The following is a 23364-nucleotide window of genomic DNA, read 5'->3' on the forward strand; positions in this document are numbered from 1 at the left end:
TGGGTCTAGTCCTCTAATTTTTTTCTTTCATTTTACATCTTTTTCTTTTATTTCTATTTTCCAGGTCATTGCCTCAACTTTATCTTCCATCCCCTCAGTTGAAGTATTTTAGTGGTTATGTTATTCTATTTTTAGTTCCAAAGATTCTTTCTGTGGACCCAGCACGCCTTTTTATAGCACCCTGTTCATAAAGGCAATGTTCTGTTGGAGGTTAGTATTGATCCCTGCCCTTCCCCTCTTTCTAGTCACGTCCCCCCACCCCCCTGCCCCTGCCCCAGCTTCCTTTCTCTGTTTTCTCCTTCATCTTCTAGTCGAGCTCATAGAACTGGATTCTAGGTGACACCATACTGGCTCTTTCTGTTTGTTTTGCCCTCTGCATTTAATACCGGGTGTTTTCCCAGAGAGCCTAGTGGGCTGTGACAGTTTGGCTATACTTTTCAGAGTAGGACATTGAAGAGCTGATTGGAAGGTCTGTGAACAAAGTGCGTAGGATGGTTCTTGGCTTCACTGTAGGTGTGAACATTTCATTAGCAAACACCCAGACTCAGTATCTTTCAGTGTTTTCTCCTGGTGATCAGATTCTCCAGAGAGGACCGTCCCAGTCTCTTGCCAGGAGGAGGTAAGCCTCGCTGCTGGTGTTATATGTTAACTGTCACTGAATCTCTCTGTTTTGGAGATGGTAAACTCTCCCTCAGATGCTTCTGGAGTCTCACAGTTCCCAAATCCCATGTTTTCCCCACATGTCCATATATTCTATTGCTAGGATGGAGGAAGGGATGGTTACTTGGTTGCTTGGGGTGAGGGAGGCATCTGAGAGTCTGTTTCTTAAACTGACTTTGAACAACCATACGGTTTAGTTCCAACTTCACCTCACTTCTTATGGACTCTGGTGCTGCCAAGTCTCCAGTCTCTTGGGGGATTCCGCAGGGTAAAGCAGCTTGCTTCTTGGCTTCCCTCGCTTCTGGCTTCATATTTAGCTTTCTTAGGCCAGCTAAGTCAGTTTGCACTCACCCCACCTGCTTTCCAAAGTTCTGTTGCTGTTGCTTCCTCTCTCTCTCCTTATCCTCAGTAGTTCAGGTCTGGTAATCCCTTCCTCCTACTGTTCACACCTTTAGAAATCCCCTTCCCTTGAGTGTGGCCAGGACTTGTGACTCACTTCTAGCCGATAGAATACGGAAAAAGTTATAGGATGTCACTCCCCTGATTACCTTATATTGTACAAGACTCTGTCTTAAAAGCAGACTGGACTAAGAGACCCTCCTTGCAGGCTTAATGACATAAGCGGCCATTTTGGAAAATCCCAGTGGCAGGGATGTGTAGGTGACCTCTAGTGTCCCAAGGTAGCCTCTGGCCAATAGTCAGCAAAAAGCCAAGGTTCTCTTTACCACAGCTGCAAGGAGATAAGTTCTGCCCGTAAACTGAATGAGTTGGAGGTGGATTCTTCTCCAGTCAAGCCTCCAGATAAAGAGGTAGACCAGCTAGCTCCTTCAGTCTTGTGAGACCCTGAGCAGAGGACCCAATTAAGCTGTGTCTGGACTCTTGACCCAGGGAAACTGTGAGAAAATAAATGCAGGTTGTTTTAAACCCCTAAGTTTGTGGCAGTTTTTTTACACAGCCATAGAAAATATTCCAATGTCTTTCTCCTTTTTTAATTATTTTATTGCTGTTTCAGTAGCATTCTGGAAGGGAGCTGAGCTGAATGTGTGTGTAGTCAGTGGGTTAGACAAACATGATATATGGTATGTGATCCAACACACTTTTAAAAGACCCTAATTTCAATTAAACAGGCAAATAAAAATTCTAGCTACTTGTTATGGACTGAATAGTGTCCCTGCAAAATTCGTATGTCGGAAGCTCTAACCGCCAATGTGATTATTTGGAGACAGGGTCAGTAGGGAAGTAATTAAGGTGAAATGAGCTGATAAGGGTGGGGCCCTAATCTGATAGCATCGGTGTCCTTATAAGAAGAGGAGGAGACACCAGAGAGCTCTATTTGCATGTGCATGGAGAAGAGGCCATGTGAGGACACAGACAAGACAGAAGAGCAGTCTCACTAGAAAACAAGCCCAACGGCAGCTTCAACTTGGACTTCCTGGACTCCAGAACCATGAGAAAATAAATTTCTGTTGTCTAAACCACTGGTCTGTGATGTTCCATTATGGCAGTCTGAGCTGACTAATATACTCCTACAGATAGCAGTAAATGTGGACTTGACTTACTTTTGTAATCACAGGCTGCTGAGACTTAGGACATCAGGGTTACTCATAAAATAGTAGCTAGATGATACCTGAGCTCCCTTGCAGACCAAGTAGTCTAGGATTCTAATTACAATCAAATTAGCAGTTCCAATCCTGCTAGGCTGACTTATATAACCCTCTTCTTATTGTAATTCAACTTCCATAACTACTACCCTGGCATAGCCATTTGCCATCCATGTTGCCCTGCTCACATCTCACCTCTCTGTGCCTTAGTTTCAGCAGCTGTAAAACAGGGATATTATTCCCCCTTCACAAGCTTATTGTGAAGATTACATGAGTTAATAGATGCACAGCACTTAGAATAATGCCTGACACATAGTGAGCACCCCCTACATGTAGCTTCTTCTTCTATGACTTCTTACCACCACCATCATCATCATCATCACTGCAATTGTTATTGAAAGAAATCAACACTTGCTTTAAAAATGCCACAGCGGATTGTTAGGAGGCTCTGGAAGCAAGGATGAATCAAAGGGCTTAGTTCTTCTGGGCACTGTGGTCAGGACTGAAACTCAGGTGAGCCCAAAGTGATGGCAGTATGGAAGGGAAATGTTGCTTCCTGCAGTGCCTTCACCTGCCTCTCTCTATCTCATCCAAAAGTAGCAACGGCCATACATGTAAATAACTTCCAAAAGTGCCGACAGTGCATCATGAAGGAAAACCAGGTGCTTTAAGGTCTTTCTGGATGCTGACAACCAAATTCTCCCTCAATTTTCCTCTTACATAGAGAGAATTCTGGGAGTGAAGAATCTCGTATCTAACCTCATAAGGCTTGCTTAGGATTGCAGGTAATTTTCAAGGCTGTTATGAGGCTGTAGAAATGGACTAGGAACCAAAAGTCCTAAAAGCGCCCTTTACTGGCTTCACTTTGGGAAGTCACTTCACTTGTCCAAGCCTCTATTTCATCATGTCTGCACTAGGTCTGCCTGGACACCTCACGTCATTGGATGGGGGACCAGATGAAGGTGGCTTGTAAACTGAAAAATAATGCATTTTATATATATATATATATATATATATATATACTGCTTTATACTTCCTAAGTAACACCTATGAAGCTATCTGAAATGGACACTTCTATTTTGTTTCTGATTAACTTTCAAAGTTCAGTGACTGTACCACAAAAACAAGCATAAAATCCAACTGGAAGTTTTTGGAGGAAAACGCCTTTTCTCTAGGAAATTTCACCAGTGACTTTTTTTATAAGAAAGTGAACATGGTCCATCAATGCATCTAAAGTGATTTCATGACATTTCCTTACTCCAATTCAGGTGATTAGAAATGTCACATGAATAACGCTATTTTATGAAAAAGGAAACCATAGTTTGTGGCAGTGAGAGGCTAGTACAACTGACATAATTTCCGACAAAAACTTAATCTTCTACATTTATGAAGCAATTCCTTTGAATCAAACCCCATGGAAGTAAATCTCTCCATTTAATTGAAGATAAAGATGGCTGTCATGAAACTGCTGAGAGTTCCTTATTATATTCTCAGACTCCGAAATCAGAAAAATCCATTGAATATGGAGCATGATTTCTTCACTGACATTTAGCTCTAATGTCAGTTTGCTCCAAAAAATTTTCCTTGATTTTAGGGTTCCCGGTTTTATTCAATTGATGAAAACTGAGTTAGCGTGATGTCGTTTGAGGACTCTCCAGTATAAGAAAGTACATAGTTGCCTAAAAGAGGAAAAAGAGGATAAGAATTATTGCTACTATGTTGGAATCAAGCATAAGACCAAAATGAAAATAAGCCTATGCAATTCCTTACAATTTTGGACAGTGTTAGGAAGAGGTTAGGGTGTACAGCATTTTATTAATGCCATAGAAGCTTACATTTGTCAGACATCTCTCATTTGAGAAGAGAAGCACCGTATTTTCAGACGTTGGGGAATGAGATTGGTTTGAGATCACTGAATGTTACTGCTGGAAGGAAACTTAGTGATCTCTTAGTTTTTCTTTTTACTGATGAGGAACAAAGGCCCAAAAAGGTAAACAGATTTATTAAAAGCCCTCAGGCTGGTTGGTGGCAGTGATAACAGGACCCCAAGCTTCTGGATGAGCACATTGAGCATTTTGGGAGGGAAACATGCTTTTTCAAGTTCCGACACTTGAACTTTATCTGAAATCCAAAGAATTTTGATTGGACTCTAAACTGAGTTGCCCATGATGGATTCATGTTTTTCTTCCTACCCCTGAGAACCTTTAGTTTGTTGTAACTCACGTTTGTGTTGGAATGGGTTGAAAGTCTTTTTGAATCTGGGTTTGACAGATGAATCTGATGAGTTTTGCTGCACAAAAGAAAACCAAGTCATTTAGGCATTCAAAGTATTCTTTCAGGTGCCTGCTTTTTCATTCAGACTCCCTCAGAAGATTACAAATACTCAATTTTTCTTCTGCCAAATGTGCATTTACTTTAAAGCAAATGAGCCACCTACCCAGAAAACAAAATCTCATTTCTGTCACCTAATTTGAAAGTGAAACTGGAGAAGGGGTACAAATCCAGAAGATGCAAAGCCCTCACTGACCACTGCTGCCTTCTGAAAAAGGTCAACAATTTACATTAAAAACAGGGAGATAGGGCTTCCCTGGTGGCGCAGTGGTTGAGAGTCCACCTGCCGATGCAGGGGACACGGGTTCGTGCCCCGGTCCGGGAAGATCCCACATGCCGCAGAGCGGCTGGGCCCATGAGCCATGGCCGCTGAGCCTGCGCGTCCGGAGCCTGTGCTCCGCAACGGGAGAGGCCACAACAGTGAGAGGCCCGCGTACCGCAAAAAAATAAAAAATAAAAATAAAAATAAATAAAAACAGGGAGATAAACCACTGTCAGGTGTCTTTACTTTTGGTTTTGGTGTATTTTCCTTTTCAGTGTTTTTCTGTCTTTGGCCTTCCAGTGAGAAAAATTCTGACTTCCTGCTTTGTAGGGTGGGGAGTGTCCTGTCTTGTTTTACTAACTAAAGGTTTGACTTTAATGCAGTCACACTGCTGTAACTCCCTCCTTTTCTTAAGAGTAGAGAATGATTCATTAGTTTCACATTTTCTGGTTCAAGGGATTTTAGTTCTTCAAGACATAAAATCAAAATCACAGAATATTAGAACTTCTGCTTTGAGTAACTAGTCTAACACTTATTTTTACATCTTGAGAACATTGAAACCAAAAGGTACTAAGTGACTTTCCCGAGGTCACACAGCCAATTGGTTACTGAGTCAGAAATACAATCAGGTCTGCCAGCTCCTGGGGTCACAGCCCTCTCCTATGAAATGCAGACCCAGGAAAATTATTTTATAAAAATGCCAGAGGTTAATTTCCTCACTGTTTTTTTAATTTCAAAACGTTATATTATCCCTTGTTAAGAATCTCTAAATATCCATGTAGTTTTTGATGCACTTAAATCAGCTGATTTTTATCACACACAGAAATTTCTGCTTTAGAACCCTTTCTGAGAGGCCCTCCGTGTCTTGCTAAAAGACACAAGTCTGAGTTAATGTCAAAAATACAAAACCGAGAGGCAAGTACTTTTGTTCCTAACTATACTGTTCCTTAAGTGGATTGCACTTTTGTGGCAAAGAATGGAAACAAGAATCCTTTGTTTCCATACAAACTTATCAGTTTGTAGACTGAAGAGCTAAAATTGCAAGTAACAAAGTCAGGTACACCAGCATAAGGGAAAATTCATAAAGATCATTTTACATATTAGAAGTTAATGAAGGCTTCCCCGTCTGATTTTCTGGAGAAGGAAAAGTGCTCTGCAGGAGATCTAGACAGGCAGGCAGAGAAAAGGACCCTACTGATTCTAGATATTGGGAGACAAGTCAGACTATAACAAGCAACACTGTTGAAATGTATTTGCTCACAAGAGCACCCCAGACCCCCATGCCTGAGCATCCTTGAAGCTTTCCACACCCTCGCATCCATTCATCCATTCACTCATCCACCCATTCATTCAACAGCTCTTTAATGAGTATTGACCATGTGCTGGACATCGTGCCAGATACCAGGAATATAACGGGACAGAAACTCAAGGGGTTTACACAAAAGTGGGCTTGCCGTGGGACTGTGTAAAAAAGTGCAAAACTGGAACTTCACGAACTGCCTCCACGGCTGCAGGAGATGATTACCTTTGATGCTTGGTTCCAAAAGCTTAAAGGAGACAACTTGTTGAGCAGCAGCTGTCGCAGCTACAGGGCAAAAAAGAAATAGTGAGGAACTACACATAGGCAATCGTACAGAGGCAAATCAAGAGCAAAACTGAAAGGCTTCCCTGGTGGCGCAGTGGTTGAGAGTCCGCCTGCCGATGCAGGGGACACGGGAGGATCCCACGTGCCGCGGAGCGGCTGGGCCCGTGAGCCACGGCCGCTGAGCCTGCGTGTCCGGAGCCTGTGCTCCGCGGCGAGAGAGGCCACAGCGGTGAGAGGCCCGCGTACCGCAAAAAAAAAAAAAAAAAAAAAAAAAAGAACAAAACTGAAGAGTGTAATTGTTAGTTAGTAGTAGTATTTCCCGGAAGCATTTAATAAGCGATAAGCATGTGGATCTGATGAAAGGATTTATTTTCTTTTATTTCTTTTCTTTACCTGTAAACAAATCTAGAATGAAACAAAGAGCAACAGTTCCAAAAAACATAATAATTCAGGTTCTAGACATTAGTAATTGGCAATAATGGCTAAATCGAAGTTTGTCTTTGAAGTGAAGAGTGTCCTTATCAAGTGAATGGTGCAAACAACAGAATTATTTAGTCCAATCAAGAAGGAGGCAAATTGCTTCTTTGTAAACAGGGGTTTGGTGGCATGTGCAACAATTATGATAATTATAAAATATCCTTATCTTCTTATTAAAACAGAGGCTACATTTTTTAGCTTATTGTCTTTACCTCTCTCTGCAGAATTGCTCAAAGCTTGGAAAAATAATGAAAGAAGTTTAAGTTTTTTTCTATTTTCTTTTATTTACATTGGTCATCCTTTATTAGGAATTCTATTTAATGTTAGAGGCTATGTAATATTTACTACATAAAATTCTAGAGACATACATATAGAGAGGCCTTTCAGCATATTCTAAGTGAATGAATAAATTAAGTAAAGGAGCAAAAAGGAATTCCCCCTAAGGAAAGTTTTTCTGCTGGTTAATTATGCCAAATCATAATTTAAAAGTAAAAACAAGTTTCCCCTTTTTTTCTACAATGTTCACATTATATGTTGTGGTTAGTTCTCTACAGCTCTATTTTCAGCAATGAGTGTTTACTTTCTTTGTCTCCTGATGGAACCTGCCTTTTGTGAAATTATAGAATTTTATTATGCAGGTACCCATGGTCTAACTTCTTATATATGAATAAGGGCCCTAGAACTGAAGGGGAGGGACTAGGTGCCTGGGTTAAAGGAGAAAGAGAGAAATGAATACACATACCTTACTATCCAAGAGCATTCCAAAACATAAGATGAAAAAACCCTTAAAAAAAGGAATAAGGCACATGTATTATCTTTTCCTTTTCCAGTAAAGAAAGCATTTATATGTATTACTATTCTATCATATCCCCCAACACTGAAATTATTTCCTTGTCTGTCCCCCTGTTGACTGTGGGTCCTTGAAGGTAAGGATACTGTGTAAACTCCACGATGCCTGGATTAACACAAAGTACGCAAACATTTTTATTTTTTTTGGTTGAACATATAATTAAATTATTGCGTGAATAAAGTCTGAAACACACGTGGAGCACCATTTTCCCCTTTGTGTTATCCTAAACCCAAAACAAAGAACTTCCATTTGCTTCTATGTCTTAGTCTTTCTTTAGGCATTAAACAAACATTAACTAAGCGTCTATGATGTCAGCAGTCACTGAAGTCCAACCCCAAGGCCAAGTAGAGGAAGTTGACTATATCAGCATCCTTTCCATCAGGTCCATCCAGCCCTTGGGTAACCCTTGGCAGAGTCTTTCTTGGACCTTGAAATTCTCCTCCCAGGCAGAGGACCCTCAGTTGGTGCCTGTTCAGACAGCGTGTCACCAAGGGCCCTGGACAGCAGTTCCCTAAACCTGTCACCATTAGGTGTGTGCTCTCCATGACTGCCCTCTGTGCCACCACCTAAATGTACCCTGGTTTGTTGCAGTAGGTGGAGAACCAACTGGATTCAGGACATACCTACTGAGCACTTACTCTGTGCCAGGCACTGCACTAAGCGCTAAAATGATCTCATTTAATCTTCACATTTACTCTAAGACACAGGTAATAATATTATCAGATAATTAATATTAATAATATTAATTAATATTAAAAATATTATCAGGTACTTAATATTACAGGTAATTAATTAATTAATGAGAGAATTAAGGTAAAGAGAAATTAAATAATTTGTTAGCAGTCACACAGTTGGATAGCATGACACATTTGAGCCCAGAGCTATTTAACTCCAGAGCTCAAACGTTTAACCACCACTACCCTGAGTCGTTGTCCAGAGGAGACCCAGCAAATATTTCTTGAACCAGGACTGAAGGCTCTCTTCCAGATTCACCAAAACCTAAGGATTGTTTTGCCCACCTACTCTCTGAATACTCTCTGATCATGGCATGTAAAACCCATCCTTGGCAGCAGAGTTTGGCAAACTTTTTCTGTAAAGAGCCAGAGAGTAAATATTTCAGGTTTTGCAGGTCATCCAGTCTCTTACAACTGCTCAGTTCTGCCTGTGTAAGGAAAACAGCCACAGGCCCTATGTAGATGAATGGGCATGGCTGTGTTCCAATAAAACTTTATTTACAAAGACAGTGCTGCCTACAATTGGCCAGGCCCTACTTTATGGCACATTAGGGAATTCCTCTGCACCATTCAGACTCAAAAAGCACTCCGGATTTATTTCCCTTTCCCTGTGTGCTTTAACAGACATCAGCACAAGACAAAGAGGACTGGGTCAACGGCAAGAGAGATTAGTGTTAGCTATGTGAACTCTAACAGATTTAAAACCCTGGAATGGATTACTGAAGAAGCCCAATATTCTGCTTCAGTATGAGAATCACTGTTGGGAAGACTGGATCTTATTTTATTTTATTTTTTTCTATTCACTGTTGCCAGGCAATTTGGGTTATAATAGTCCTGCTAGAGGCAGGGAAATGAGATCGATCACCCCCAGAGTGGTTTTCCCATCCTCAATTCTCTACAATTATTCCAATTACCCGATGATGTAATAGGTTGTTCTCACCGCTCTCACCTGGGATGCATTGAGTGATGTGAAAATAACGTGCCAGGCCGGATTCTGGCTGTCAACCATTGTTCCTATGCCAAACCCCCAGGTGAGCCCTAGCAGGGGGGTCAGAACGAGAAGGCTCCTCCCCACGCGGACGACAGTGGCCTTGCTGTCCTGAGTCAGCCTTTCTCCAACAGCGGGCCTCCAGAGCTTCGTGAGAACTAACAGGACCACCACCAGATTCACAGCCACGATAGTCAGGGCGGGACCCGCAAAGGCCAGGAGAGGTTTGCTCCCATCGGACCAGTTAAGCCAACACACATCTTTCCTTTCATAGCCATTGCTGGGTTGTGTGACCGCAATGGTGACGATGGATATAATAAGAGGACACCCGTAGCCCAGGCAGAACCCGACAGCCACCAACAAAGGCGTGGCCATGTGGTGGAACACCAGGATAACCCGATAAGCCAGCAGGAAGCTGAGCAGAAGCATCCAGAAGAACAAGGAGAGGTAGAAAAAGTGTGTAAAGAACACTGCAGCTGTGCAGACTCCAGACGGGTTCGCCGTGGTGTGCACGGAGGCAGCGACAATAAACCAGATGTCTGCGATCAGGAGGCACAGGGCTATGTTCACCATGCAAATGTGACGCATGTGCGAGGTTTGGCTTCTGCTGACCTGCTTCCAAAACAGAGCTTCGATGGTCAGGCATAAGACAAGACTTCCGATGGAGACCCCCAGTCCCACAAAGGTGATCCATTTCACAACGGGAACGATGGCAGGGGGGACAGAGGGTGACATCAGCACGGAGAAGGAGGTCAGGTGAGTACAGCGGCACGTCACCGAGTCTGGAGTTTCATTCACTAGGTGGCAGCCATTATCGTTCCACTGCGAATGGTTGAAATCCCAAAACACACAATGAGGCTGGCTCAGATTTGATTCTATCTTGGAAAAAGTCAGGAAAATTTCATTGATGGAATAGTTTGGGATAACCATGGATATCACGGGCCCATTGACCTGAGCATTTCCATTTTTGGTAGCAGGTAGAATGTTCCCCAGGGTCAAGGAGGTCATGCTGATGATAGTTTCTGGAAGGGGCTCCTGGAATTGGTCTGACCTAATTAATGCATGGCCTCTGATGGGAATGGAGGGGTTTTTTAGGAACATTTCAGTCTGATGGTTGTAACCCAAATTGCTTTGATTTGAGGATGCTGGAATCCCTTTCCAGTTAATGAATTCTTGAGAAAATTCCAGAGGCAGAGCTGTCGAAGGGACCAGAACACTGATGTTTTCCAGTGACGCTAGGAACTGGGACCCGGCATTCTTTTCTTTCTGAAGTAACACTGTCCAGTTGGTCACCGAGGTAGAATCAAGGATGTGGTCAGATATACTGATGACATTCTGAAATACAAGGGTGAAAGTCAGTTTGGATTTTGAGGAAACAGATCAGAGGACGACGGGTGGATAGTCGTGAGTCTTAAGCTCAGGAAAATGGCCCAGAGAATTGGCTCAGTTGAGGACCACATTAAAACTCAGCAGTGAAATTCAGCTCTGGGGCTCCACGCAGTGGAAGCATTGGGTTAAGAAAGGAGGGTCAGGGCTTCCCCGGTGGCACAGTGGTTGAGAGTCCACCTGCCGATTCAAGGGACACGGGTTTGTGCCCCGGTCCGGGAAGATCCCACATGCCGCGGAGCGGCTGGGCCCGTGAGCCATGGCCGCTGAGCCTGCGCGTCCGGAGCCTGTGCTCCGCAACGGGAGAGGCCACAATAGTGAGAGGCCTGCGTACCACCAAAAAAAAAAAAAAAAGAAAGAAATGAGGGTCAGCAGAATCATGTCAGTTCCACGGTGATCACCCCCGGGAATTCATACTCCGGTTGGGGCTTCGGAGGAGAAGAGGAGAATCCTGCAATGGGTGCTGCAGAGTGTGCATTTTCTTCCTTCTGAGATGGCAAACGGGACTGCATGACTCCTCAGGCTGAGGGTCCAAGAGTGAAACGTTACTTGTAATTGCTTTCCCAGATCATGTTTTTTGGCTAATATCAGAAGTTCTAAATTCATGTCATGAATGTTCAAGTTTTAATTCATTTGTATTTATGACTTTTCTTTAATAGAGGAGAATGTAAAGCAAAAATCCTTAAACACTGGACATGCAACAAGGAAGCATTGAATTGTTGTGGGTTTTAAGGGTCAGTCTCAGTTTGAGATTCCTTTTCAAGGAATTCCCTGGCAATTCAGTGGTTAGGATTCTGTGCTTTCACTGCTGAGGGCCCAGGATCGATCCCTGGTTGGGGAACTAAGATCCCTCAAGCAGTAAGGCCAAACAAACAAACAAAAACAATAGCAACAACAAAAACCAGGTTCCTTTTCCAAACGTACCTGAAAGGCAGCGTTTTCTCACCCAGGACCCTCACTCACTCTTACGGGTCTGGTTCCCAGGCATCTGCTGTGGGCGTCTATCCCTCTGGCTGAGTCTTACCCTAACTGAGCCCTCTGTGGCTTCTGGCCTGGATTGCATAGTGAGCTTCTCCTATTGCCCCAGCAACCTCTGCCTTCTTTTTGTTTGTGTTTGCTGCTCTGTTTTTGTCCTTCATTTTATTTTTAGCCTTTTTGTGTCATCTTGTTTTAGTTGGTCTCTTGTAAACAATGCATAGTCAGACTTTAAAAAAAAAAACAAATCTGAGCATCTTTGATTCAGGGAGTTTAACTTATTCACACTTAATGTCATCTCTGACATTATGTTCACCTTATACAGTTAAGGAGGATTGTGTGATCATGTAACAATATACATTATATAATCCAATTTTATAAAATATTATATGTTTTAACATATAAAATTCACACATCCAAAGTGTTTGGAAGGATATTTATTTAACAAATATTTATTGAGTACCTGCTATGTGTCCCTTGTCCATTTTCTAGGCACTGAGGTGACATGTAAAATGTAAGCAGTGGCTATTCTAGGGTGACAAGATTACATATCACTTATTTTTGTTTATTTGTATATCTTATAGTGAGCATGTCTCATTTGAGTAATTTTTAAAGTTAATTTTTAAATGTCCAAACTAAGTCATGAATTCCCCAGTCGAAAAAATGGAGCTCTTAAAATATACTAAATATGATATACTAAAGTCAGAGCTTATAGCCACGGGAAGGAACAACTGCCAACTCAATATTAAATATTAAAAAGTTGGCACCTGTGTCATTCAGGGCAGAGGCTCACGCCTTCCCCTCAGCCAGATGCTATCCAGGCAGTCTGCCTGGAGGTGGCTCCCTCTCACTTTGAACTCACATAATTGATCCCGGGGGTTGCTTATACACTGCTGAGGAAGCAGTGAAGCTCACGTCAAGACTGTTACATGGCTCTTTGGTCCTTTTCAACAGCACCCCATCAACTGGGGCTTCTGCCATTCCTCCTGCAAGATTGAGCATTTAAAGTGAGCCATTCAAGCTCAGGTAGACCTTACCTCCATTGTCGAACTGGACACACTGAAGTGTCTTTCTAGGGACAGGGATGAGATGTTGCCCAGAATTGACACCACAGAAGCCAGATCCCCGGCTGTGGTTGATGGGTTTTGCTGAATGACCATTGAAAGATTCTGCACCAAGGATGACACGGTTGCCTCAGTGGCGTTGCTGGCAATCACACTGAAGTTCTAGGAATAGAAATGGTTATGTTCTAGAAAACAATGAAATGCTTGTGCTTCATCAGACTTAAATCAGATTTCATGGCCACGAATAACCAGCATTTGTATGGTGCATTATAACGTAGGATAATCATATAACAATGATAACAACGATACAATGGCTGTCATTCAGTGCTTTTTATTTTCCATACAGCGTGCTAAACGTTTTACTGGGGATTCACTGATTTCATCTTTACATTACCCTTTAAAGGAGGTACCATGATATTTTCATTTTATGATTAAGGAAATTGAAACTTGAAGAGATTCACTAAGAAGCACTTTTATATAAATTGTTACCCTGATTATACAGAACCTGATGTTCAGTGAGATTCAGTGACTTTCCAAACAGTACCCAGCTAGGAAGTGGAAAGGCAGGGTCTACTTGGCACTAAATCCTATGTTATATCCACTATACTGTGCTGAGAAATCCCTACAGAGGATTTAGAGGGACATAAGTGGAGACTTTGCTACACCTGGTCACTGGATTTGGGCTTTTACTTCTTCCTTGAGGCTCCCACCTGCTTCCATGACACTGAGCTAATTTGGAAGGCAGCCAAGAGGGATATTCCCTTTGTTCAAAGCACATCAACCCAGGACCCCAGATCCCCCCTGTTTTCCTTTTTACTCTTCTCAGCTGACAGAGCTGTTTTCTGCCTAGGGTGCCTGGGATCTGACTGTCCTCACACCCTGGGGTGACCTGGTCCCAGCTACGATTCGTGTCCAGAAACTGGGCCAAAGAAGGCAAGAACAAGGATGAACCTCAGAAGACATCTCCTCCAATCTCCCTCCCCAGTTTACAGATGAGAAAGCTGAGGTCCAGAAAGAGAGCAGTAAACCTTCCACGGTCCCTTGGTGAATACTGTGGGGTTCTCTGCTTCCAAAGCAGGGTCTCTGGCTGGGACTGAAGTTCTGCTCACTGTGAACTATTTGCAGGATAGTGTCTGTGAGCTGGTCCTGGAGTTCCTCTTCCATGACTTGAGTTTTAAATCCTCACCATTTGCTTCCATCTTTCTATCTACTACATCTTAAGTACTTGAAACTTCCTAAGAGAGCGTCATGTGAAGGTCATAGCACTGGACCGGAAATCAAGTGACCATGTTTCTAGTTCAACACTACTGCTACCAGAGGGACCACTAGCCCCTTAGTCTCCCCTTTTCTGATCTATAGAAGGAAGTTGGTGAGGCACATGGCCCTGGAGAGCCACTGAAGTTCTATCATTCTATATGGCTGACTCATTCCCTGCCCTGGTTTCTGACAAATGTACTAAGGTTATAGCGTCTGACTTATACCTTCACTTGGATCTTTGATTCCCAGGCTTTCAGAGGCCAGCTTAGTTGCTGTTCTGCCATCTTCAGCTCTCTTCAGCATTGATTCACACCTCTGCAGCACCCTCCCCCCAAAACCACCCAATCTTACGTTTCTGAGGTTCTCAGCTGCTACCTAGACTCACGACTCACGCCTACACTCCCTGGGTTTCCCAGGGTCTGATGTCACTGACTTCTGACCAATGAGACAAATTGGTACATTTTACCTTCCACCCAGCCATGCTCACTGGGAGACACCCACTGTGAAACTCAAAACCAGGGCAAATCTGCAAGGTGGAAATGCTTTTTTTACCTTCTTCAGTTCTTCCAGCTCAGAGAGCACACACGTCTCCCTGAGGACATGCCACCCAGAAGGTTGGCACCTGGCCGTGATGATTCCGGAGTAGCCGCTGCTACAGGGAAGAGTATACTCATCATTCTTAGACCCAAATCCAAAGACTATGCTGTTACACTGGGCTGGAGAAGAATGGAAACGAAGAAGAAAAATGTCTCTGAATATTTTGACACTCTCTATAAACTATAAAGCAGTACTTTTTAAGTCATGTTTTCAGACAAAACCCAGGCAAAACTCAGGAGTAGGAGAAGTTTGTCTTTGATGCCCAGCTTCACCCCATCAACCCCTTTTCCTCTTTCCTGATGTCCTACCCTCCCCAAGGCTGGCCCCCTTTCCCTCCAGGTGTCGGATCTATGCCAACAATCTGAATTTAAGGGGCTATCAAATAGTTAAGTATTCGGTGAAAATAAGACGGGGTGTGATCCCTCCCAGGAAATATTTTCACTCTTTCAGGGAATGCTAGAAAACCAGAAAATCTTCAAGACACTATGGGACAAAGCAGGCATGATAGGGTTAAAAGATGGGCAGTTGCCGTTCGGGGGTGACATGTCCTACTTTGTACCCCTTTAAAGGCTTCTCACATCGTGATCAGCCACTAGTTCCTCCTGCAGCTGGCCCTTCATAATATACTCTTACCACGTTGGGCTGCGAAGAGGAAGCCTTGAAAGGAAGAACCACAAGGGCTATGAATTTTGTTTCTTTTCCCCACTGCTGTGTCTTAAGTGCCTAATCACTTTGGATACTTAGTAAATATTTGTTGAATAAATGTTGAAAGTGGCACAAAGCTTGGTAAGAGAGGTTTAAAACTGAATGTAAAGAATTTTTTAAACATCTGAAGAAAAGAAGTAGGGTGTGTGTGTCTATGTATATCTGTGTGTGTTTGTGTGTCTGGGTGTATGTGAATGACCTGGAAAAAATGCTTTCTCTCCTGGGTCCCTTGGATTATGATTTAGGAATTTCATCAGCCCCAGGGCTCTTCCAGCATGTATACCAGGAAACGACTGCTGAATCATTTCCATCAGCGCCTGCAGTGAATCAGTCTTGTGTGACGTTTACACTAAGAACTGGAGGTCAGCTGACCCATGAGCAAGCGTCTGAAATAGTGGAGCTGAAATTGAGTTTCATCCTGGTCGGGAGGAGAAACAGCTGCTTGTTTCTACTAAAAGTCAGTCTTAGAACAATTCCGTTTCGGGAACATCTCCAATATATAATACAATCTACTATTAGGCTCCCCTAATCTACTTCCCTACAGAGGACGGGAATCCAGTGTTACCTTTTCCGAACACTCTGAAAGAGTTGTCTTCTAGTGGAAACAGCTGATGCAGGCCTGTCTTAGCCTTCTTAGCCGCCTGCCCAATGCCTGACAGCAGTTCAGATGTGTTGCTGGAACCAACAACTTCATACCCAGCAATGATGCTTCCATTTCTACAATGATGATGTGGAAAGAAAAATGAGATTCATTCATTCAGTCACTCAAGGCTTATTCTGTGTGGGGATGGCATTGGGTCCGTGGGAATAGATCAAACAGATTTGGTCTTTGCCTTCTTGGAGCTTATGTGCCAGTGGAGAAGGCAAGGCAAATAAGAAACAAATAACCACCAAATATATAAAATCATAATTATAAATATATATATATATATATATATAATTCCAAATTTTGTTAAGTGTTATGAGAGACAAGTTCAGGGATAGAGTTACAGATGTAGAAAACAAACTTATGGTTACCAGAGGGTAAGGTGGGGGGAGGGATAAATTGGGAGATTGGGATGGACATATACACACTACTATATACAAAATAGATAATTAATAAGGACCTACTGTACAGCACAGGGAACTCTACCTAACACTTTATAATGGCCTATATGGGGAAAGAATCTAAAAAAGGGTGGATATATGTATAAGTATAACTGATTCACTTTGCTGTACACCTGAAACTAAGGCAACATTGAAAATCAACAACATGCCAATACAACTTTAAAAATAAAATAAAGTTTTCTTCATGTAGATCTTTTAAAAAAAAAGAATATCAAGTAGACATGAGGCCCACTTTAAATAAGACTGGTCAGGAAAGGCTTCTCTGTGCAGAGGATCTTTGAAGCTGAGACCTGAAGGATGAAAAGAAACAGCCAGTGATGCAAAGAGAATTGGTCCAGTGTGGCCAGCACCTGAGAAGGGCTGGAGGCAAGAAAATGCCTGTGAGTCTGACAAAGTTCAAGGCTAACGTGACTAAAATTCAATGAGCAGGTGAGAGATGGATAGGAGATGACCCTCGAGAGGTACCCAGGAGCCAGAGGGAACAGGGCCTTTGAGTCTGAATTTCATCTTTTATTAAAAGGTTTTATTCTTTTTGAAAAGGCATGGCATGATCAGATTTATAATTTAAGATCATCACTCTGGCTGCTGTGTAGAAAATAGGTGAAGGGAGGAAGCAGAGAAGCAGGAAAACTAGTTAGGAAGGAGAGGGTGGTGCCCTGAACGGATTGAGTAGCAGTGTGTGAGGGGAGAAGTGAACTGGTCAGTTTCAGGTTGTATTTGAAGATAGAGCCAGAAGACTTGCTAAGGGAGCAGATTTTGGGTGTGGGAGAAAGAAACCAGGCAAGAACGACCCCAGGGAATTGAAAAACAAATTGTAGTATATTCATACAATGGATTATTACTGGGCAATAAAAAGGAAGGAATCACTGATACTCAAAAAGCCAAGGGTGAGTCTCAAAGGCCTTAGGCTGAGTGAAAGAAGCCAGGCCCCCCAAAAAAACTATACACTACATGATTCCATTTAGGTAAAGTTCTAGCATAAGCAAAACCAGCCTATGGTGATAGAAATAAGATCAGTGGTTATTTCTGGTAGGGAGGTAGGAACGTGCATGGAGATTGGCTGGAAAGGGGCACAAGGGAACTTTGGGGATAATGGAAATGGTCTGTCTTGATAGGAGGTGGCGTGTATTAGTATTTGTCAAAGCTAATAAAGCTATACAATTAAGTTTTGAGCATATCACTGTATGTAAATTATACTTCAATAATTAAGTATAATTTATTGGAAAAGAAATTAAGACAGGATAGCTCTAAGATTTGGGTCTGGAAATGAGATGGGGAAGACAGTGGGAGAAGGAGATGAAAGCTTATGACTGGGGGCAGTTGGAGGACTCCCATTTTGGACATGTTACATTTGACATGCCTATTAGAAAATCACCTGGAGATGTTAATAGGCATTGGATATTGGAGTCCAGAGTTTAGGGGAGAGGCTGAGGTCAAGTAATAAATTTAGAACCCATCTGTATACAGATGGTATTTGAAGTTATGAAAGCAAGTGAGATAACATGGATTAATTTAATCCTGCAACTCCATGAGGGTTAGGGTTAGGGTTATTCTCATTTTATAGATAAGAGAACTGAGTCCTAAAGAAGTTGGGTCAAGTCATTAATTATTAATTGATGGATATGAACCTCTGACTCTCTAAAGCTCAAATTCTTAATCACTACATTGAACTACATTGAACTCACAATAAATAAACCCAAATATCCTTTTATGCTGTGATGATCACAATGCCTTTTCATTGATACGGCCCTTCTACCGTGTTTGAAAAGTATTTTTCTCTTATTTTATTTTATGTAATGAGGTTAACTCAAATTCCACAGGTATTAACAGTCCTGTTTGACAGATAAATAAATTGAGACTGTGAGAGACTAAGATTTACTTTAGATCATGTACGTAAAGAGTAAAACCAAAATAGTTGTATTTTATAGACTTATGTGTACATTTACTGTGATTTTGTCTACAAATTATTGGAGACAGTTTGTAAGATATATATATATATATATATATATATATATATATGATGGAATATAAATTAGAAATATAAATAGAAAACCAGGACCAAGGAAAAGAAACGTGAATATTGAATACAAAACTGTTGATTGAGTTTCAATGCTGTCTATGAATTCAATGACGGCAAAGTCAAAAACAGAAGTTAGATTAATTATATAGACCTTGATATAAGAAAAAAGAAGCAGTGTTTTTCCTAGCACTGAATTTTAAAGAATATTATATATGTGAGCCTTTTTTATAGGTACATGAGAAGGCTTAAAGGATAATGTCCAGGACAGTATATTTATAGCAAAAGCTACTGAAAATTTCCTATAGCTCTTCTTTAGCTGTGAAAAAAGTATATAAGAAGTTAAGTTCTCTGACCTGTAAGTCACTTCCTCTATCAAGCAGACTATAAATAGCTGGTAATCAATACACACACGGGTAACTAACCAAATAACTTTTGAATTAAAGTATAAACAAAAGGGTAATTTACTAAATATCTCTTTCTTTGCTGTAGACAACGACTACTGGGCTTTGAACTATGGTGCATACATGATATCTACACAAAAATATAATATTTTACCCAAGGAGCCCCTTCTGGCCCCCAGTTATACAACATCACACCCTCTGTGTTAATGGAAGGAGAAAACGCATCCCTCCGCAACCCACAACCCTTGTCACCACCACTCGCCCCTTCCCATGCATGCACACCACGTCCTCCTGCTTCCTTCCAAGCCATGCGGGTTTCCAATTCTAGTTTCCGATCCATAGCTTCGAGAATGCCATTTAATATTTATATTCGCAAAGGCATTTAAATGAGAATATAGGCTTTCTTCTTAAGATTTTTTAAAGCACCACAGACTTTTATTCAGTTTTAGTAAGAATCCTGCTTCAAAAAGCAGTTGACGTATTTTCTGTCAAGGTCACTTGGAAACAGCATGAGGCATCCTGCAGGACGGGTGCATGATTCCAGGGATGCCCTTCTAAGACCGTTGTATTACTTACCGAAACTGGGTGACTTGAACTGACTCAAAACCTTGGATACTTTTGTAGGCTTCTTTAAGCTTTACAAAGAGAGCAAAGAGCAATATGTTGATCTTTGTTCCCACACAAGAAAGACATTTGAGCAAAAAATGATCACAGACAATAAATAACCAACGGAAGCAGCAAGAAAAGGAAAGAGATATGGTGAGAGGTAGTTGCATGTTGTAGAAATACATTTAAAATGATAGCAGAAAATGTACACACACACGCCTCCGTACACACATATAATTTAATGTTGAGGTTGCTAATAAAGAATGTGGAACCAACTGCTTAGACTAGAGGATGGGTCGGGTGCCAGATAATGTAATAAATTCATCCAAAATCTATTTTCTCCTTCCTCTGAATAAGCCATTGATTTCAATAGATGCTTAAACTGAATCTGCCTGCGAAGTGTTTGTGCATGTCTTCAGTTCGGACCACATCTAAGCCACCATCCTAGGTAGAGGTAGTTTATGTTACTTCATTATGAAGTCCAGAATTTTGGTCAGTAACCCTCTTTAGCCTCTAACAAGAGAGGCTTCTTTAAGGAACAAATCCCAAATGTTAACAATTGAGCTTGGATCATGAAAACTTTCTTTTGACAAATAAAAATCGGAAAATAATCAAGAAGGCTTGATTCACTTATCTTGTTATGAGAATAAGGTGTAACTTTGTGGCTGAAGACTTGCAAAGAATGAAGATAACGGGAACTTTTATTCTCAAAATAGTGACATTACCTGCAGCCACAGATTCAATATTAGACCTGAGAATAACGATCCTTAGTACTTAAAAAAAAAAAAAAGAAAAGAATCAAGAGGGCTTGGTTTAATATTACCCTAACAAATGAGCAAAACTAAACACTAAAGGAATGGGAAGAAGTCAATTGCTTAATGCTCCTTGAAAGAAAATGTTCAAAGTACATCACTTGTGGGCAGAGTGATTAACTGCTATGTAATAAGTCATTGAAAATGAAAAATTAAGAATATGTGTTAAATAAATATGTTGAATTGGAAACACCTGAACTTACGTTTAGGCAAGGATTTCTTTTGTAATAAGTAGAAGGTGCTTACTTGAATTTCAATTCCAGTGGTATATTTGGAGTATATAGCAGAAGATGAATCCAAAAGATCTTTTGTAAATCTTTCATTAATTTTGAAAGTACCCCAAACCTCTATGGAAAATAAAAAGAAATTTACAGAGATAAAAATTACTCACTTGATATATTATAGCTTAAAGTTACAGAAGTCTAATTCAGCCCGTCTATTTGACACTGGTACTTCAACTCCTTCCCTTCTTCTTTGTTTTGTCAATTTTCTTTTTATGATGAATGTTCACCTAAAGTAATATAGGAAGCATCTATAAAGCCGGAATTCTCTTTGTGGATTTGGAACATAATGGGAAAGTGCGATCATCAAGATGACCTTATAAGCAGGTAAATGAGTAGCCACTCACATGTGGTTATAAAAGGCACTTATCCCAGTCTAGGCCCTGAGCTTAAACGTTGTCCCTATTTAAAAATTAAAAAAAAAAAAAAAAATCACTACTTGCTAACTCCAACTTACCCCTCGCTTACCCATCACTGGTGCTTTTCTCCTCTGGGACAGGTTATTCCCCACCTCTGGATGGACAAATCCTGTGTATCTTTCATCCAGGACTTAGTTAAATGCGCCTCTTTAGCAAGACCTTCCCTGGGCCCCAGAGGAAAAGAGTCTCCCTCTCCTTTAAATTCTTACAGTACGTTATCCATACGTCCCTTCCAGCCTCTTCACCTACACATCTATCTGTGAACACACCTCATGTATGTGTGTCCCCACTCTACTTTGGGAATCTCCCTGTGAGTGTAATCCCTATCTGATCCATCTTTGTATCCCCCAAAGATGGATCAGACTTGGACCACTTTTCAAAGTGTAGGCTTTCATCAAAATTTGTTGAAGAGATCACATTGTCTTCTTTCATGTGTTAACAGCCTCTGGCCTCCCCAGGTAGCTTGCTAATTGATCGACAGCAAGAGAAATGCCTCATGGTGACCTCCCAGAATTTGCCCCAGATCTGGGTATAAAGATGGTGTTTAATAAATACGTGTTACTTGAGGCAGGAAGGATTAGGAGTCTGGGATTAGCAGATGCAAACTATTATATACAGGATGGATAATCAACAGGTCCTACTGCATAGCACAGGGAACTGTATTCAATATCCTTTGATAACCCATAATGGAAAAGAATATGAAAAAGGATAGATAGATAGATAGATAGAGGCATATAAAACTGAGTCACTTTTCTGTACAGCAGAAATTAAACACAACATTGTAAATCAACTATACTTTAATCAAATTTTTAAAATAAATAAAGAAAGAAGTGTTACCTTAACCTGAACTGCTGTGGTTCTGGGAAAGGGACCCAGGGAGACCCAGGAAAGCTGGGCTATTTCAGGTCCTCCTTCACTCTTTGCTCCACTCTACCAAAATCTGGAGCTTCAAGATAACTGGACTAGTCTTTGGGGACGTTTCTTAAAGTCCTTCAAGCTGTCGGAGCCCACGTCATGCGGCTCACCCCATCATCCACTGGGCATCAGCCTAAGTCAGCAGTAGCTCCCTCAGCGTCCACTGGCTCCTAAACTAGACTTTCAACTTGTGTTTGGTTTTGGCAATTCATTCAACACACATATTTGTTGGCAATTTACAGAATTTCTTTCAATGTAATCACTAGGCAGCCCTCCCTGCCTGCACAACTCTAAATTTTTATTTTCTGGAAATTGATGTTGGCCAAAGAAGTAAACAGAAGGTGGGAAGAAAAACGTTATTTACTCAAGCTGTTCCCCTAGTTGGAATTTCAGGGAATCTCCCTAAATCTCAGCAGGATCGTAGAATTGTCGAGGTGAGCTGGATTACCTCCAGGCTGAACTAGCGCCCAAACATCAGCTCGCATTTCTGAATTTTCTGCACTTACGAAGCTCTCGCTGTGTCCAGCCAAGCCTAGCAGGGTACGTCATCACTGCCCTTCCAACTCCCTGTAAACACTGGCTCTTCTCTGGGAGGCAAAGAGAAACACTGGGGCACAGACCCAGTGGGCCTTCTCTCTCTGTCACATGTGGAGGTGGGAGGGGTGTATCCTTACACACGTACTTGTTCTCTCACAGAAATGGACACTCTGGGTGAGGCTGTTGAGATGACAATCACAGCTCTGGAGAGATCCCTCCGTGTGAAGGTAGCATTTCTGGGGATCAAGGCATGAGGGAGGAAACCAGGAGTAGCCGTCCTCACAGGCACAGCGCAGGATCCCGTTCTGGATGCCACAGTCTGCACGAAAAAACAGAGCTTGGTCTCACGGGACCTGGTTAATAAATTGGCTATGGTTGAGTTCTCATCTTTGGTTCTGATATAGAATCTGAACCTAAAGCTAGAGATATTTCTCTCCAAAAGCTGTAAGGATGAAAACAAGATGGAAACAAGTATGTTTAAGGTTAAGGAAACGTCCCACTCAATAGATACTGAGGTTGGATCAGAAACCCAGCTAACATAACAATCAAGTGTCCGAGGCTAGCGTCCAAAAGAAGGATGTGTGCCCACTCGGTACCACTTACATGGAGAAAGAAGCAGAAGAGGATATGTCGACCTGAGAGTTATTTAAAGGGTTCTAGATGGTATTTGTCCACTGTCTTATCGGAGGCTCCTATCCACCTAGCATCACTCCCCCAAAGTCCCTGTTAGCAATATGGCAAAGGCAGAGAGACCTTTTTGTTGAGAGTCATGATGAAAAATTTTATTAACCAAT

General features: G+C 41.7%; 1 protein-coding gene across 1 annotated transcript in view; it reads right to left on the minus strand.

Annotated features, from left to right (window-relative positions):
• Window positions 1–279: 279 nt before the first annotated feature.
• ADGRF1 (adhesion G protein-coupled receptor F1) overlaps window positions 280–23364 on the minus strand; it is a 39133-nt gene continuing 16048 nt past the window's right edge. Inside the window, exons 6-16 of the mRNA XM_027127453.1 lie at window positions 22716–22889; window positions 20665–20765; window positions 19577–19635; window positions 16038–16189; window positions 14723–14886; window positions 12887–13075; window positions 9450–10823; window positions 7659–7700; window positions 6380–6439; window positions 4485–4551; window positions 280–3940 (exon numbers count right to left, since the gene is read on the minus strand). Coding sequence (XP_026983254.1) covers window positions 3867–3940; window positions 4485–4551; window positions 6380–6439; window positions 7659–7700; window positions 9450–10823; window positions 12887–13075; window positions 14723–14886; window positions 16038–16189; window positions 19577–19635; window positions 20665–20765; window positions 22716–22889 — 2456 coding nt within the window. The 3' untranslated portion in view covers window positions 280–3866. The remainder of the gene's footprint in view (window positions 3941–4484; window positions 4552–6379; window positions 6440–7658; window positions 7701–9449; window positions 10824–12886; window positions 13076–14722; window positions 14887–16037; window positions 16190–19576; window positions 19636–20664; window positions 20766–22715; window positions 22890–23364) is intronic.

Source organism: Aethalodelphis obliquidens, unplaced genomic scaffold (genome assembly GCF_003676395.1).
Source record: "Aethalodelphis obliquidens isolate GAN/ISIS:26980383/991018 unplaced genomic scaffold, ASM367639v1 scaffold31, whole genome shotgun sequence".
Taxonomy (NCBI): Eukaryota; Metazoa; Chordata; class Mammalia; order Artiodactyla; family Delphinidae; genus Aethalodelphis; species Aethalodelphis obliquidens.